Source organism: Populus trichocarpa, chromosome 5 (genome assembly GCF_000002775.5).
Source record: "Populus trichocarpa isolate Nisqually-1 chromosome 5, P.trichocarpa_v4.1, whole genome shotgun sequence".
NCBI classification, from domain to species: Eukaryota; Viridiplantae; Streptophyta; class Magnoliopsida; order Malpighiales; family Salicaceae; genus Populus; species Populus trichocarpa.
Window position 1 is genome coordinate 6,744,163 of NC_037289.2, and position 18,894 is coordinate 6,763,056.

Genomic DNA, 18,894 nt, shown 5'->3' on the forward strand with positions numbered 1-18,894 from the left:
TCACTTTATTTTAATGATGTGCCTGTAATACATGTATGTTGGAATTTTTCATTGGCTTCAGTAAAACTAGTGTGGAAGGGATGGGGTTAGTCGGTTTCACTTCTTTGAGGACATTATACAGGTCCTGAGATGGCTTCGGTCAGCAGAACATTTATACCTTTATGATCATCTACAAATTATGTTCTTGAGTGCAAATTTTGTTTGTTTTGTGGGGTTTTGGAGATTTTAGATACCATGGTCAATTTCTTTCACTGACCTAGGTCTTTTTCTTTTTCTGGAGAAAATTGTTTTCCTTCATTATCTCCTCAATTACTAATACTATTATTTAACGTGTCATGCTCCTCATGATAAGAAAATAACCCAAAATCTTCAATGTGTAGCAATATTACTAAGTTCGGTACCATACGGAGAAGACAGAAAAATACAGGAAGATTGTATATGATGGATGGTAACGGAGGGAAATATTCTAGCGAAAAATAGAAAATTGTTTTCCGGTTTCAAGTTTTTGCAATAGAAACATGGTGATTTAAAGTTGATTAACAACTATTCTTGATGATTAAAATATATCAAACACATCATGCAAGTGTGCCCTACAAGCAATTCATAGAATGGCCCAAAATGCCAACATTCTAGCATGAGCTGATTTAAAATGTCAAGTTCTCCAGTGTCCGTAGAACAGGATAGAAAGACATACAGATACAAAAACAAAAACAAAGCAAGGCGAAACCACTGGCGCTGTCTTCTTCTCTAAAGCTTTAGTGCCCAGTTATGGGCACTTCGAGGCCCACTTGAAATGCCCTCATAGTATCGGGATTCAAGCTTCTGAGCATTCCAGTCCTTGACAAAGACTGAAAACAATTCTCGTGCAGATTCCGATGTAAGGTCAGAGAAAAACACTTTCTTCTTCTCTTTTAGCCAAGTAGCGAACTCATTATTCTTGGAGAAGTAATCGTCATTGGACAGTTGAAACTCAGGTTTCTGGAGGAACAAAAGTTTACAGCAGAAATCAGTGAAATGATCTTTGAACTCTACAAATAAATCTATAAATGCTCACCAACCAAAATCACATTCAAGTTCAAACATATGACACCTGAAATTTCCAAGGTAATTTGTTAACTTTCAACATTTCAAATTTTGACCTGTGTACCTATGATACACTTAGACAGGATGCGCATGACATAAGATTTTCCTAGTTTTGACTGCTCTAATCAACAACTTTCAATCTAAGTGAACTCTGCCGAGCAGGATACTTCATGCATGGTCTGCATCAACGATGGCTAAATTAAATGCAACACTTGTTCCAGCCATTTACAGGAGTTAGAAATTATTTCCACTTCTGGAATAGGATGCTTCATTGTTTGTCCTATTAAAGTACACCACCATTAACAGCATCCAAGTAAAAGATTGAAAATTTTTACACATATCGAGGCCCCAGAATGTCCTAAATTCAAAAGAATTAAAACATTTGCAATTGAAATAGGAAACTGCAGTTAGCTCTTAAATAGGTAGAGCTTAGTGCTTTCCATGCATTACAAGAAACAAAGGGCATTTAGAACTATTTCTACTTTGCTCTGTAGGGCCCAATAAATGATGTGTATATTTAGAATTATGTTCCAGTTTGCAGAGTAGACAGGAAGTTCTTCACCAGTCCAAGGATGATGGCTGAGCAAGAGGTGGATACAATTTGCAAAATCAAGTCTCTAGAGCAGTAATTCTAAACTTTCTCAATGTTACTGAAAGTATCACTGGAACTTGGCCTAATACACTGATTAAATTAAGGGACATTACCAACAAGTATTCTTTGCAATATTACGGACATTACACACATGTGGATTGTTTTCCTGTCACATAGGATTGCATCACCAAAAAGTGTATATAGCATTATTACGACCACCCCCACACATCTGCTGAGAGGATGAACTAGAATCCCCATTTAGATTTGTTTGCACATCAGCTTATGTTATGAATTCTAGGTGCCTTTCATTCAAAAACTCATTGCAAGGCCTTAGGATACTTAGTTCACATTTTATCCAAGCACCTATTCCTGAGAATATCCTACCATAATAAGAACTGAAAATATCCAAAATCACAATCTACAGCTTGATAAATAAAACACACCCTTCCTTTCAGGTTTAGGTGCATGAGTTGGTAAGGCATAACACCAGTAGCAGCAAAATCAAAACCCTAATTTACTTTCACAAATCACAACATAAGAAAATATCAAAGCTTGCTTCAAGATTACCACAGGCTTAACAAACATACCAAGTCGCGATCCCCTTTGTGTCGTTTGGTTTTGTGTTTATCCTTAGACTTCTTCTCTGAGGCAATGAATATTAGCAAGGTCAGAACACAACAACAGCATGAAAAATATGTCATGCTTCATAAACATAAAAAACACAAAGAAACTAGAATAGTATAGAGTATACCTTTATCAGAGTGGTGCCTATGAGACTTCTTGTCCTTTCTCTTCTCTTTCTTATCACTCTTTCTACTTCTCCTTCCGTCTCCTTCTTCCTTGTCACTTCTCTGCCTTTTCCTTCTTCCTCCTTCATCTACACAATTTCAATCAAAGCCAAATTCAAAAACAACATAGCAATCCCATCTTTCGTTGGAAACCTTAAAGACCCTGAAAAACCAAACTTTTTTTTCCTCCTAATTAGACCACTGACATAATTGAGTTGAGTTTCCATTATACCCAGTACCCAGAGAAAAAAGGCAACTATAACAATACCAAGCTCTGTTTGGTTGCTGAGAAAATGCAGGAAAACAAACAAATTTCGTGTTTGAGGTCTCATAGAACATAAAATTACAAACTTGTTGGTTCTCAACAAAACTACACGGAAGAATTGAGGTGGGTTTTTCAATTTATTCAAAACTCATCAAAGAAAACATATTATATCAATTCAAGATCATGCTTTCAATTTTCTTTTTACTTTCACTTTCTCGAGAAAAAAACAGAAAAAATATATCTATATATATATATATATATATATATATATATATATATATATATATATAAGAGAACCTTCAGTCGAAGACAAAGAGGAGCTTCTCTTCCTGCTCTTCTTCTTCTCCTTCCTTTCGTCTCCCATTTTCGGCGAAATATGTTTTATTTTTGTAAGAGAGAAAAGTGTATATATCAGGACTTCAGGAGAGGAGAATGCAACTGAAATTAGAAAGAATTAATTATAAATTAGCTACTCTAGTTTTTCTAGTTTAAAAAATAATTAATTAATATTGATCATATTTAATTTAATTTAATAATTTAAAAAAAAATGTTTTTTTATTATTCTTTTCATATTGTTTTTTATTTCTTAAAAACTATGAAATAAGAAAAATGACTAAGTTATAAATAGATTTTAACATATAAAAACTATTTAATTATTCTTAGAACCAAAGAAAAAAACTACTTAATTTAAATACTACATTTATAATTTACAAATAACAAATTTATAATCCTATTTAAAAAGACAACTAAAGTTAAAAGTGAAGCTCATTATGGACCGAAATGAATTAGAGCCGAAATCCTTATGTTGGACTAAAATTTTGAAAAAACTCAGAACTTCTTATCTAAGCTCTCAAATTTCAAAGCCCAAATGTTGCAGAGAAGAATTTGACTCTTTTATCAATCAAGTAATGTACTTTAAACAATTATACTAAATTTTATATCGTTTATAACTATACTTTATAGTATGCCATTCGTGTTGGCCCGCGCTCCATCATGCGTGGAACAAAAAAAAGTTAAAGCCGAGTACTCTCGTAAATTTATATAGTTTTTAATTTTAAAGTTTATAGGATTAGTCAAGGTACGTGAAATCTGTTTCGAACATTCATATTAATAAAAAAAATTAAAACAAAAAATTGAATAGGAAGACATTTTCAACCCATTTCTTGACATTAAAAAATTAATTATAAATAAAAAAATTGATGTATAGATATAATCAAATAAATTTAGAATTATATATATAAATAAATTAAAAAAATAAGTTGTTAAAAATAACTAAATACTAAATTTGAAAATTAAAAGTCAGATGTAGATAAAAAATAATTTATCTCGCAACATGGGTCATGGATCTAGTTGTGTTCAATAACTTTGTTTTTTTAATCAAATTTTTATTTAATTAAATAATAATGAAAATAAACATGCATAGAAAAGTAATTAAATAAAATTAAATGAAAAAAATATTATGTAGGGTTGCATAAAAAGAAACACCTATTGATATTAGAACAAATACTACCTTATTTAGCTTTAATACCGTTTTAGAAAAAAAAAATAGGGGTAAAAGGTAGGAAGGGGAGGATGATGCAAGAGAATTTTTTTTTTCATATCGTTTTATTCTTATAAGAGAGGAAGTTTCATAGTTTTATAAACTTGGACTTAGATTACAATATACTTAACATAAAATTTTATAATAGTATATGGATAATTCAATAGACTCAAAGGATAACTATATTAATATTTTACATACATGTACCTAGAATAACTAAAAAGATATTTTAAAATTAATTTTAATAGTTTCAAGAGATGAAAAGGAGTGACTTAAAGCCTCATTTAGTGATCTAAATATTCTTATTAATGGAACGTGCAAGTATGGTAAGATTTAATATGCAAATAAACTATTTTTTTGACTGCCTAATGAAGGATTTCAACCTAATATTTATACATACAATCCAGTAATTAGTGGCCTTTGCGAACAAGGACTAATAATTGAAGCAAATACATTTTTGAAAAATGGAACATCATGATTGAATGCTAGGTTATTGCTCTTATCATCTCATGATACAAGAATTTCTCCATCAAATTGATACACCAATAATTAGGTAGCTTGTTAAAGAAATGAACAATTAAGGATCTTCTGCCCTTGCCACTAACAAACACTTCATAGACCTACTTCCTAATGGTAAGAGTTCTGATTCTAAAAATCAACTCGGGCTTTGTGAAGGTCATCAAGGTATGAAGTAGAAGTAAGATCTTAATATTATGTATTACTTTGATTAATAAAAAAATTAATTAAAAAAACCTACACATGCCCACTTAATGAATATAATATGTTCTTAGGTTGTATGTGCCATTTGTAAATTTTATCGAGGAAAGCTTGACATATAGCGTCTTGAATTCCATGAATTTTAGGTGGTAAATGGTTGTCGCAAAAATTCTACAAGATTCTGTGTTATTACAAATTAATTGAAATGAATATAAATTCCCTCATCGATGTAATGATGACATTAGGTTCTTAAATCTATAGATGACGACCATTGTCACCCCTAGAGGGCGAACCCGTATTCAATTTACCTTTTCTTTTCCGCAAGTATCTTATATTTATTAGCTTTGCAAAATTACATGTCTTCTGTTTGAATGAGAAATATAGATTTACCTCTAAATGATAACCCTTACCAAGATGTACAAGAAGCAAATGGGAGATGAAAAGGAAGTTTAGCCTAGGCAAAAGCAGATTAACTTTGTGAGAATGAAGATGGCTTAGTTAACCAATCCAGTAGGATGAACCACTCGTTTTAAAAGGAAGCCTCATACATGAAAGCTAATACTAAGAAGTTCACTATGAATATGCGTCCTTGTCCCTCTACATGCCTTTATTAGAAAAGAGTTTTAAGTGCTTATCTAGTTAATTAAAATTTTTAAATTATTGCTTCCAATGCCTTGAGTTCATCAAAGGCTCATATTGTCCTACCTTAGAATTCTCCGCAAATCGATATCAATCAGATACACTAAACAACTTCGTTTCTTTTTTTAGCTTGGATATCATATCAATCAAAATCCAAACCACAAAAGAAAATGTCAATAGCATTTTTCTCCCTTCCCAATTCACATTAATGAAATCTATCAAAGCCTTATAAATGCTCATAAAAAAGTGTTTCAACCACTTAAACCCATCCAATTACCCTTTCCTAAATGGTACAATGAGAATGCCAAATGCAAGTACCATACATGAACAATGGGTTATTCCATTGATTTTTGTCAAAGCTTCAAGAGAAAGATTGATAATTAAGTTGATTCAATATAGATGGTTATCATTCCATGAGAAAAATGGTATATTCAGTATAACCATAAAAAAATAAAGACTCATATGATCTATTTTTAGATAGGAAAATATGTCATTTGCTAGATGTTGAGAGTCCTAAAAAATCTGAAGCTCCTAAATTTATCAAATATAGAAGGGCTCAAATTTACCTCAAGGTGTATTATGGTAAAATGGCTAAAATCATTTATTATGAGGAGCTTATAATTCATCATTTTCATGAGAGCTTGACTAGAATGGCTCTTAAATGGTATGCAAGTCTAATTGGCTTTGAAATGAAGAAGTGAGAGTATATGGTCGATGCCTTTTTGAAAAAAACAATGCCTTGTGAGAGTATAACCATCATGAATTTGATGGTAAAGTTTGATGTTATGTTAGAGGACAAATCGAAAGAATAATCCTATCTGGGGAATACATATCAAAATCATTTCTTACCTCAGCATCCTATTCAACCATCTTGGACATCACCCATTTTAACATCACTAACTGCTTCAACACCTTTTTTAAAGATTAATATACCTCCACCACTCAAAGATGTTTACTGACATCTTTTAAACGCTGGATATATTAAACGAACTCTATTAGGTCCTATGCAACCATTGTTCCTTAAGCGGTATAATACAAATGAGAGATTTGAATATCATGATCAATTGAAAACCACAAGAATTTCATGTATCAAGTCCATAAGCTAGAGAGCAAATGACAAGTTAATTTTGTGAAAGATAATGTCACCTACCATTTTGTCACTGATCTTCAACATAACAAGTGGTTGGTAAACATTGACAAGAAAAAAATGTTACTAGGGAATCTGACCTAATAAAAGGTGGGGGCATTTGCCAATCCTTTTGTTATGAAACTTTTCCATTCTTCATTTGTTTTAGGATGACATCAATTTTTTTAATGAAATATATCTTTTTTTTAATTTTGAAATCAATAAATGTTTTTGTGAAAGCAATAACTTGACATTTTATTGTTGTCCACGATTGGATAAATATAATGGTAAAAATATTCAAACCCCAAAGTATGCCATGGAAGATGCTAGGAGGTAATTTGTACTCTTTCAAAATTCATTGACCCTCATAAGTGATCCCATGGCTCTGTTCAAAAAAATTGTGACCAAATCAGTTTTGTAAAAACCTATGTGTCAAAATAATCCTGAAGAATTAGAAGGACTTTTTATTTTGAAATTAAATTTGATGTTTGTTCAAAACAACGTTTCAACATTTTTTTCAAAGATGACAAAGAAATTAATCTGACAACTTCCTATCTAAGATGACCAAACAAACTTGAACCAAAGACATGAAAAATGAAAAAAATATGTGCAAAAACTCACATCTCATGTATCTCTAGGTCATCTTTTAGTTGAATGCATGATCACATGTAGTGGATTTGCTAGTCATGGATTTATAAAAACACAATTCTTTGAAAGTCCAAACCATTATTCTAGACGAGGATAAAATTTATCGATTCTAATCGTTTGCGCTTTAAATGATAAAATACCATCTTTTTTTATTATTTTCATGTTCTAAACACATCTTTTGTGGCCTTCATTTAAGCTTGAATAATTTTTTCTTCATAAAGACAACAAATAAGATCACACTTTTGCTGGGAGCAAATGAAAATTTCAAAGATCAAGAGTTGATTCTGACTAGAATTATGCCCCTACACTAAGGGCAAATGGAAATTCAAGAGTTAAGAAAAATGGTGAAATCTAAAAGCAAAAAAGCTCGAGAAATCTAAATGTTAGTAGGTATGCCTAAATGAAAAACAAAAATGACCAAGTCAAGGTCAAAACAAAATGAGAATGCCCTACCAAAGCAATAAAAAAGGGCAAATAAAAAAAATACGACAAAAGAAAAGAAGATTGAAAGACACAATGAGTCAAGTAAATGATAATGATCCTAAGTCTTCTGAACCTTAAAACACTCTTTAAGCCTATGAATTCTTTTCTTTTATAACCAAAAGCCACAACCTGCATTATGTGCCTTTAAAAAGTCATTTCTAATCAAGCAAGCAACTTGGACTGATAAATAGCGTTTTTAAAATACAAAATTTTTTTTTACAATAATCATCACATCACGAAGAAGCTACTCGTTATTATTTCTGTTGATAAAATGAGTGCTAAAAAAATATTTTTTTCTCAAACAAAACCTTGAGCTTTCACTCGAGCATTTTCCATTAAAACCAAAAAGGCAGAGAAAGTCACCTCATCATATACCTTCACTCCTTTAAATATCATTTGTATAAGAGACCAAATCACCATTTGCCTAAAGAAAGATTAAACCCCTTGAAAATTATAATAAATTCAAAACAAAATTATTTTAAGCTTACATCGGGTAAATTTTTTTTTTCAAAATACAAGAGATTCATTTGAGCCATGAATAGCTTAACTTTGATTTAACACTTCTTTCTCATGCTTACCCCATTAATAATCAACCAAATACGCACGAAAGCAACCTTTTAGTGTTGAATGACGTGTCTTAGGGTCACAAAAGCAAAAAATAGACTTAAATTGATACGATCCTTAAAATTCACAATTTGATTCCAAAACAAGAAAATAATTTACAAACACCAAAGGTCATTGACTAAATTTGCAAAGTTCTTGATAAAAGTGAAGTTGACATTTCTTATGAGTCGTTATTGGAAAGTTGAGCATCTAAAGAAAAATAGTATGAACCTTATAAGGGTAATAGATAATATCCAATTCAATTAGGGGCAAGGAGTCCATTGGAAATAACAGTCAAATGATGATTCAACAAAATCCATCAAAGCTATAAATAACATTTGACAATAACGAGTGCCTCTTAATGATAGTCAAATGAGTGAGCATAGCCAGATCGGCTAAGAGCAATGTTGCTAAACAAAAAATAATCTATGGTAGTTGATGAATTGGTGAACTCCATCAGTAGTTAAGAGTAATGTAATGCTTGTGGGGCATCTTCATGGATAAAAGTTGGTTCACTCTTTGAAAGATGACTATAATACTTGATAAAAATGCTATCACATGAGTGTACTTTGATAAAAGTTAAAAGGATGCATACAACCAAACCAAATATATTGAGGGCAATTTGAAACAGTCATTAACAATAAATGATTTAATAAATTTTTTCATAAAATAAGAGTAATAGAGCATCGTTTCTCCATAAAAAAAAAATTGAGTGAGAAATAGTATAGAGAATAACACAATTAAGGGACACTATTTGACCAGGAGACAACATCATAGTTAAGAGAGAGGCAATTTGTCACTTTCCAAGTAAAAATCAACACAGCAAAGCTTTATATTTGTTATGTAAGGTCAGGGTATGCAAGAAAGAGACAATCAGACACATTAATCACACTAGCAAAAATTGAATGAGTGGCAAGCAACCTGCAATTGAAATCTGACCCATGGCTACCTCTGTGTTTCTTTTAGGGATAAGATCGAAGCTTTCCCTTAAGCCTTCAAGTGTCCCATATAAAGATTAATGCAAGTCGAAAGGGTGTCCTGTATTGCTGAAGAACCTATTACTATCATGTTGAAAAAACAATCAAGAAAAGCTTATGTCAAATTTATTATTCTCATTAGAACTTAGCATGTTTCTCCAATACTAGTGAAAAGCAAACAACCTTTTCCCCAAAATTTTAAGTATATTTTAAACTTATCCCAATAATAATAATCTTTTTTTTTTTTTTGTAAGTTTTCTTTTAAATTTACTTGTTAAGCCAACACTCCCAGGCCTCAGAACTTTCACTACTTGTACACTTCTAAAATATACTTGAACCAGCTGCGTTACTTCAGGTCTCAATTAACATGCATTCTACGATCCGCAACAAGACTAGACCATCCCAATCCGAAGCAGCTAAAAAAGAAAAACTTACTATTACAATTTACAACCACAACATAGCCTTTTGATTGTACAAGAGTAATTAAAAAAACAAAAACAAAAACAAAAAAGATTGTACAGGAGTTACAACATCATAATTTAAAGCTACAACAAGAATAAGTCAGTCTGGTCTGCTGCGGAAGGTTGCAGGTTTGCAATTGTTTCTCCCCCTACTCTGAATTATTCTCATCAAGTACAGACATTGCATTTTGTAGAATATCAGATGCAAGACGAAGTTCCTGCTTAGTTACAGTCAATGGAGGCACAAGTCTCACGACATTTCCTTTTCCAGCAGTTAACACAAGAAGGCCAGAATTTCGACAAGCAGAAACTAGTGGTGAGGCTGGGACATCCAACTCAATTCCAATAATAAACCCAAGACCTCGGATTTCTTTCACATGTGAGTTCCTGCCAAGCTTTTGCTGCAAAATTTCTTTTAAGTACAGCCCTTTCTTAGATACACTAGACAAAAATTCTGGTTTTGAGATTTTCTCCAGAACAGTAAGGGCTGCATTGCAAACAAGGGAACCACCAGCAAATGTACTTCCATGGTCACCATAATTTATAGATGAAGCAACTCTTTCAGTCACCAAAGCGGCACCAATAGGTAGACCTCCAGCAAGTGGTTTTGCGAGTGTCATTATATCTGGGAAGATCCCATAAGCTTCATGGGCCCAGAGGTATCCAGTTCTACCTAAACCACATTGCACCTGCAGAACAAGGAAAACATTCGCACAAGATAAGTCATAAGAAATTTCACCAGTACAAGTAATTAGATGGCAAATGCATTCATGGTTGATAATACTAAAAGGCAGTTTGTTATCTATGAGTCAAATAAAAATGAAGGTTCACAATATGAAGGAACAGGAAAAGGGAAAGGCAGCATTTTGATGTTCTAAGCCATCACTGGTCCTCCTACGGTATCATCTAATTAGTTAAGGGTTTTGAAAAATTTGTTCTCCTTGTTTTCTGTCAAGGGAATGATTTTCCGTTTTCTTTCTTTCCATTTTTTTTTCAGGTGCACTTCCATGCAATTCCTGAGTGCTCATATGTGCTGCCAAACTTTAGGTGCTCTATTTTTCCATAATAATTCTATTGATCAGGAGAAAAGGAAGAAGAAACAAGCTAATTCTAACTAGTGGCCATCACTACCTTAGTAAATAATAGAATGGCACTTTAGGTTCCAAGTAATATTGATCTTTAAAATAAAACATTTTGGAAAAGCAAAAGAAAGGACTAAATTGTGTGCGCATGCAGAAGTGCATATACATACTAAAATGCAGTTTTCAGACAATTGACACTGCCCACAAAATTGAACATTTAATTTTTCTTATTCAGTTGATTACCTCATCAAACACCAGGAGTGCCCCAGCATCATCACAAGCAGTTCGCAAGAACTCCAAAAACGCCTTTGTTGCACTATAAATGCCTCCTTCACCTTGGATGGGTTCCACAAAAACTGCAGCAGTTTTCCCACGCCGAATTAATTCTTGTGTAGCCTTTATATTTCCATATTCTACAAAAGTGACTCCAGGCATAACAGGTTCAAAAGGTGTTCTATATTGTTCTTTGCTTGTTAAAGCAAGTGCACCCATTGTCCTGCCATGGAAGCTATTAGTGAAAGATATGAATTCTGTAGCTGGGTCTTTCACGTCAGGGTTTGAGTGTCTTTGGAACTTCCTAGCAAATTTGATAGCTGCTTCATTTGCCTCTGCTCCAGAATTTGTAAAAAACACTCGATCAGCAAACGAGCAATCCACTAGACGCTTAGCAAGCTCTACCTGCAGAAACACCATTACTAATTCTTATTTTTTAAAATAAAGACTTTTACCATACCACTAAAACAAATATATGAATACGTCAAATTCCCACTATTTTCAAATCCAAACCGGATAGGCCGGTGGGATTGGGAAAACCAGGAGCTGGTCCAGTGCAAGCTGTTCCAGTTCAAATATCCTCCTAGATGAATCCAGTGCTTAAGACCCGTTCCCATTTTTAAAATTTATTTCATATACATCTGGGAACTTACGCCCAAAATCCAAACTTGTTTCCATTTACACTACGTTAATTTGTAATTTGGTCTTTAAAAAACGTTAAAAGCAACTCATTTTGACTTTCTTATTAGATTCATCCCTAATCACTTAAACCACATTCACAACAACAATCAACATGGATTTATGTCATGTCCTGGTTCTACCCCTTCAATCCCAATTAAACCTCTAACACCTAAACCCCTGACTTCTCTAGCTTGACCATCAGGCCATCCCAGCAAAACGTTGCATTATCCATTACATTACTCAAGTTTGATAAACTATCCATTTAATTCCATCTTCAATACATCCATTCCATTCTCTTGTGCTAAATATACTGTCCAAATAATACTTTTTAGAGCTCTAATGCCCCATTTCAAGAAGTACGAAACCAATGTGCTTTGCTTGAACTAACTTGAGCCCATTCTTTCAATACTTCATATCTCCTAAAAGCTCCTCAATTCACCATTTTCACAACCTACACACCCGCTTCACACAAGATAAAAAAAAAAAGAAATTTCCAGAATTCAACCTTCCTAACATTTCCCACACTTTCTTAGCATCCAAACAAGAGCCATTTCAAAGAATTCAACTATCTTACACTATCCCAAATTTCCTCAAAATGTGGGATCCCGTAAACATATACACATTTCCCACTCACTGAAATTTCTAAAAAGACCAAAAAAACAAGTGCTGAAAACATGAAAAAAAAAAAAAAAAAAACCTAACCTGAGGAACAGAATAGTAGACATTGCTAACATGAGTCAAAACATGAGCTTGATCAGCAACAGCCTTAACCCAATCAGGATCACAGTGTCCTAAAGCATTAACAGCAATCCCTGAAGTCATGTCCAAATACTCACGCCCTTCAACATCATACAATTTACAACCTTTGCCACTCACCAAAACAACAGGCGCTCTCCCGTAAGTCCCTACCATTACCTTCCCTTCTAGCTCTATCACTTCTTTGCTGTTTTGGGCTGTTACTTTTCTTGAAATATCTGGCGCATTCACGTCTACATTGAGGCATGATGTTGTCAGTGATTTTCTGCCGTTGATTTTGATCACTTGGGGATAGAGTTTGTGTGAAGTGGAGAGCCAACGGTGGTGAGTGAGTGAGTGAGAAACAATGGGATTTGATGAAATGTGAATAGAATTCATTCGTCTTCCTTTTCTGGGTTGTTTTGCTGTGTAATTTACAGGGAGAGAAAATTGTATTGGGCAGTGGCGGCTGCCTCTCTGTGTTTCCTTAACTGAATAAACGAAAAGGAAAGATTTGAAAGAGTGATTACTGATTTGAAGCGTTTTTTATATATATATATAATTGGTGTGGGGGCTTAATTTAGGCCTGTACTAGTAATTATTTAAGTCTCCTCTTCGAATTATTGTAGCCCCTCTCATCCACATCGATTTCTTTTTTATTTTTTTATCCTTCGATATTTTATATTTTGTTTTTTTAGCTTTTATCTTTTAATCTGGTCATTTGATATTGTAAAAATTTAGTGGCAGAGTTCTTTTGTCTATTCTTGCGGTGTCAAAGAAATATTGTTGATGTTTAATTTAATAACATAAAATTTTATTTTATTGGTTTATAGCCATTAAAATTTTTGGAACCACATTTGAAGCTTTGAAAAATATTAAATCCCTTTAATTTCCTCCCATTAGAAAATGAATTGCATGAAAAGGGGAAAAACTCAGTTATTTTTTTTTTTTAATTTGATCCTTTCAGATTTGGTTTTTTTAGGAATTAACTGAATGGTTTATTTTGATTGCCTAGATGTAGAAATCTCTTAATATTGAGGAAAACTTTTGGTGCTTAGTTTGCCAAAATAAAACTAAATTATGTTGATTTAGAGCAATTAAGGATTTATGGACTAAATTTAATACTAAAACAAATAAGGGGGATTGAAGTTAACCCGGTGAAGATTGGTTGACTCGTGCAATACACATGCCAACAAGTTAAGGAAACAACGATGCTCTAGCAGTGCATGCGACTTTTTCTAGTGTCGAAACACTACATTCAACAGTTGCATTGGAAGCGGCGCGACGTGGTCTTTTATTTGGGCATGTTCCCTGATTCTTGATGTTATGTCTTCAGTGACACTTTTTTTCTTCTTTCCCTTTTTTCTTTCTACTCTCCTCGTAATTCGCATTGATCTATCCAAAATTTAGAATTATCCTCTCATTTTATTATCATTTCAAATTCTGACCTTATTCTTTTGACTGCTATTTTTTTTTAGGCGCTGTATGTTGCCGAGGGTGTCAAAACTTGTCGGGGTGGCAAGGTCTGATTTAACCTAAGGTTGTCAACACGGTCCGAGTGAGGAGTTGCACCTGATTGGTGAGTTGTTGAAGGTCTAGTTAGGTAGAAGTGTTCATAGTAATAGGTAGATTTGTCTTGAAAATGTCAAAAACAAGTTTTATAAATTGATGGGTTTTTTATTAGTTTCCCACATATGGTGCCAATTGATGAACCCTATAATCTAGGATGCTTAGGAATAAGGCTGATGTGTTGGATAATTGGTTGATCTCTTGTTTCAAACAATTTGGTTTATTATCCCTAGCAAGGTTGTCAATTCCATTTCGGTAGGTGTTTCGTTTTTTCAATTGGAATGGAATGTTTCAGTTTTGGAGTGTTTCGGCGTGCCATTTCGGGGTTGTACTGTTCATATATATATATATAACAAACATAATTCAAATTCAAGATAAATTAATTATAAATTATGCAATACAAACACAATGCCAAACAAATATAATTTTAAAATTTAAAATATTTCTAAATAGTCAAGATTAAATAGATCTTTAACTTAAAGTAATTCAACTTAAACAAAATATCAAAATATTATGAAAGTAAAATGTTTTAACACAAATATTTTAAATATAAAGTTAGGTCAATGTTATCAAGGCTAATGGAATCTAAAACATCCCTTGTTTTGCTCAAATTTCTATAAAGTATAAACATGAAAAAAAACAACATGAATATAAACCATATATATTAATGATAAATCTAATTTTAAAAAATTAATATCATTGTTAATGAAAATAGTAATAATAATTTTCAATATTATTATTAATATCATTGTTATTGAAAATAGTAATGAAAAAGAGCCTTTTATAATTGAGTGATTTAATTAATTAAATTGAACAAGGTTCAATTTGATTCAATGGCTTTTCAAGAGCGGAACGGAACATGTGGAATGAAACCGGAACGTTCTGGGCGGAATTTAGCCGAAAAATCCAGAACGAACCGAGATTTAAAATGAGATAAAATTTGTTCCGTTTTGTTCCGTTTTTTGAATTGGTATGGAATGTTTCGGCCATTCCGGGCGAAACGGAACGGAATTGACAACCTTGATCCCTAGTCAAGGTGTTTGGTGAGTTGATATGGAAAGCCTAGAGAGCTGATAACTGGTAGCAGGTGATGTCTGGTAAGCCAAGGTAACCGGTACCTACAAAAGATACCCTTTGATGGTCGTAGGGACTATCCGATGGTAAAGTCAGTAACATTGAAGAGAGCGAAATGCAATGACATTTTATTGAGATAAACTCTGAAAATATATATACTGAAAATGTTAAGAATAAAGAGATTGTGAATTTTTAACATGAAAGATTCATAGTGTATTTATAGCCTATGAATCTTGTCCTTCTATGGAGAGGAGGGGTTAAAGTGTAATTTCACTTTTTATGATATTTTGAGTTGTATTATACTCAAAATAATATGCATTGAATCAATAGAAAATACTAAGGGACTCGTGTGGGGTCTCGAAAAAATCTCTGGCGAGTGTTAGGCTCGAGCCCATTAAAGGTGAAAAATGAATCCAGGCACACTATCTGGACCCAAACATATTGGACTCAGGGTGTGCTTTTGAGCCCGAGCATGTTGGGCTTGGGCATGAAAGCCCAAGCCCCCAGGGTGTTGGAGTGCACGCCTAGCCTGTTGGGCATGCCATGCCTACACTGGGTGTAGCCCTCAAGGGGGTTGGGCTCGAGCTACCACACCCAAGCCTACTTTTCATAGGGTCCCTGTTGTACATTGGGCTCGGGCTACCAAGCTTGAGCTTAAATGGTGTTTTTTTTTTTTAGCCTACCTTGGGGGTTTGGGTCTCTTTTTGGGGGTTCTTTTAGGTCCATTTGAGGGAGTTGGGTCCATTTTATCTAGATTCATCATGAACTATCATTGGTTAAAGTACAAGCACAAGTTTCTGTAGAATTTTTAGTCTTTGAGCTTCTTCACATTATCTTGAGCAAGGAACTCTTTTAATGATGCCTGAAAAAAAAAATCATACCATTTGAGCCACAACCCACATGAAGTGAATTGAAATCTATCTCACCTCATGCCCGCAATGGAACACCAAAACCAAAAAAAGAATGTATAACCTAGAACATACTAGGATTTCTTTTTTAACATACTCAGTACCGTTAAAAAAGTATAAATAAGACAAACCTGGTGAGGCCTTGGAAGACCATAAAAAAATGACCTAAGTGGGCCACATACATCATGCGACCACTCACTTTGGCCTTTTTTTATGGTTGTTTGGGCTTTGGTCTAAATGACCACTCTCTTTATATGCTTGTTTGGGCAAAAAACCCAAATGACCTTACATCTTTTGATGGTTGTTTGGGCCATGGCCCAAACAACCATGCACCTTTTTATGGCTGTTTGGGCCAAGCTCAAATACCACTCATTTTTTGCCTGTTTTTTCCTCCCACCTCCTTATAGAACCTTTTCACTTAACCTCCACCTTTCTCTCCACCTTCTTCTCTCTCATATTGTATCTCTTCTCTTCTTCTTTTTCACCACCTCGTTGCCCATTATGCACACAACTGATTATTTTTTCAGTTCTTAAGGAGTCAAAATGCAAGAGTTGCACATTGGTCATCATACACAATATTTTTCATAATTAATTGATATATTTTATTATATATTCTCTACAAGTATATATTTTTATACAAGGTTGGTTCCACCTTTTCTATCCAATGGTTTACAATGCTAACATACACTATATTCAATGCAAGTCATACACCTTCTTTATTGACCAATATTTATTTCTAACTAATGTATCATTGACAATAACTCATTTATCCACCAATGAATAATCAAAGGTGAGCACCAATATTCGTTTTTAACCATCAATTATTAATATTCATTTTTAACAATCAATTATCGTGCAACATTCTATCTTTTGAGGTGAGCTAAGGTGATCAAGGTTTATAAATATCTTGGATCACCAGGTAAATAGACAGATTCTCATAAATCATAATTTTCTTAAACTCAACATCTCATTCTTGTTCTAATATTTTTTTTTTATTTTTCTCCTACATCTACTCTCTTAAGCATAAAAAGATCCCTCTTCAGGAATACTCAGTATAGACAGAAGCTCAAATATAAAGCACAACTCACACATCTTAGCCCAATTTTCATATACTGTGGAAAGTCGAATCTATGTGTGAAGTTTTTTTTTCCAACTTCATCACCATTTTTTTCAATTTTTATATAATATAAAGTTTTTCATTTTTTTTAGTTAAGAATATAACTTTTTCATGATAATTTTTCATTTGAATGAAATAAAATTAATAATTTGTAACTAGATTATCATGAATAATAAATATTAAGATGACTATTATTTATTATAGTTTTGGTTTTTTTTTATGAAAAATATTTATAATCTTGATGTATTTTTTTATGGAAAAATTCATCTTCATTTTTAATAAAGAAACATGCTTTATATTTTTTTATTGAAAAGAAAAATTGAAAAAGGAAAAGAAAACTGGAAATGAAATAGAAAACTAGTTTTTTGTTAGTGAACAAACCTTGAGTACTCTATTAGATTTTTTGAAATAAATATTTTATTGGTGAATAATATATAGAAGAAAAAAATATAGTATAAACTATTTTTTTTCCCAAGAAATTAAATTTGTTGATAGGTGATGAAAAAAATAGATAAATTTGATTATCTTAAATACAAAAAGGAACAATTACTTTTAGCTATATATATTTTCTAGATGTAAATATAAAACTAACATTTAATATGATATTAGAAGTATTTTGGTTTATATAAATAATTAAAACAGATCATGAGTTGGAAATAACAAATTGTAGAGTTGAAATAACATCACCCTGTCCGAATAATATATGTATAAAATAACTTCCTGATATTTCTTCTTTTATAGCTACAAGGAATATTATTTTTTAAAAAACTTATTATATGGAATATAAAATGTTACAGACCTTGAATCATATATAACATGTAGTTTCCTATTATTTTCTTTTCAATTTGTATTTTAGCATTGACTAGTTCTGTATTCGTGCTTCGCCGTGAGACAATTATTTTTATTCATTAAAAAAAATGAATATGCAAGCTCTTATTATTTATTTTTAGATATAAAAGCATTCTCAATCACAAATAAAAATGTTTATAAATGTATCAAATTAATCAAATCAATATTTGATCAAGAAATAACTAAGATTAAAATATTTGATCTTATAACACGGGTCATGTACTTAGTTGTGTTTAACAACTATGTTTCTTAGAATATTATTTTCATTTAGTAAAACATATTTTTCATATCTTAATTATACAACAATAAAGTGCATGATGAATTTTTTGTATGAAATATATTTTTAAAAGTAAACAAACCATGATAAGCACGTGGGGTGATAAGCACGTGGGGCTGAGATAGTAAAGGTAAATCATTGACAACAAATGGTGAAATTATATTCTTCTAGGTTTGAGTAAAAAAATAGATTATCGATAACAAAGGGTGAGATTGTATTTTTTTTCATTAATTCGACGGACAACAAAGGCATTAAAAAAAAACAAAAACAAATAATATCACTAATGTTGTGAACCCATTAAACTTACGACCTGACTAATAGACTCAATTGGATTCAATGATTTGTTTTATCATTTTTTAAACCAAATATAAAATAGAAAAAAAAAACAAAAGGAGCCTAGCTGTGTG

General features: G+C 32.4%; 2 protein-coding genes across 2 annotated transcripts; both read right to left on the reverse strand.

Moving 5' to 3' along the window:
- Window positions 1-522: 522 nt before the first annotated feature.
- LOC7492096 (style cell-cycle inhibitor 1-A-like) lies at window positions 523-3,193 on the reverse strand. Its single transcript, XM_052452754.1, has 4 exons — window positions 3,026-3,193; window positions 2,427-2,552; window positions 2,263-2,318; window positions 523-978 (listed from the first exon to the last, which is right to left on the reverse strand). The coding sequence occupies exons 1-4, from the start codon at window positions 3,090-3,092 to the stop codon at window positions 748-750; spliced, it is 480 nt and encodes a 159-aa protein (XP_052308714.1). The 5' UTR covers window positions 3,093-3,193; the 3' UTR covers window positions 523-747.
- Window positions 3,194-9,878: 6,685 nt separating this feature from the next.
- LOC7480435 (acetylornithine aminotransferase, mitochondrial) lies at window positions 9,879-13,238 on the reverse strand. The gene is made up of 3 exons (XM_002307153.4): window positions 12,661-13,238; window positions 11,248-11,682; window positions 9,879-10,611 (listed from the first exon to the last, which is right to left on the reverse strand). Exons 1-3 carry the CDS (start codon window positions 13,090-13,092, stop codon window positions 10,072-10,074), a joined length of 1,407 nt encoding a protein of 468 aa, XP_002307189.2. The 5' UTR covers window positions 13,093-13,238; the 3' UTR covers window positions 9,879-10,071.
- Window positions 13,239-18,894: the final 5,656 nt, after the last annotated feature.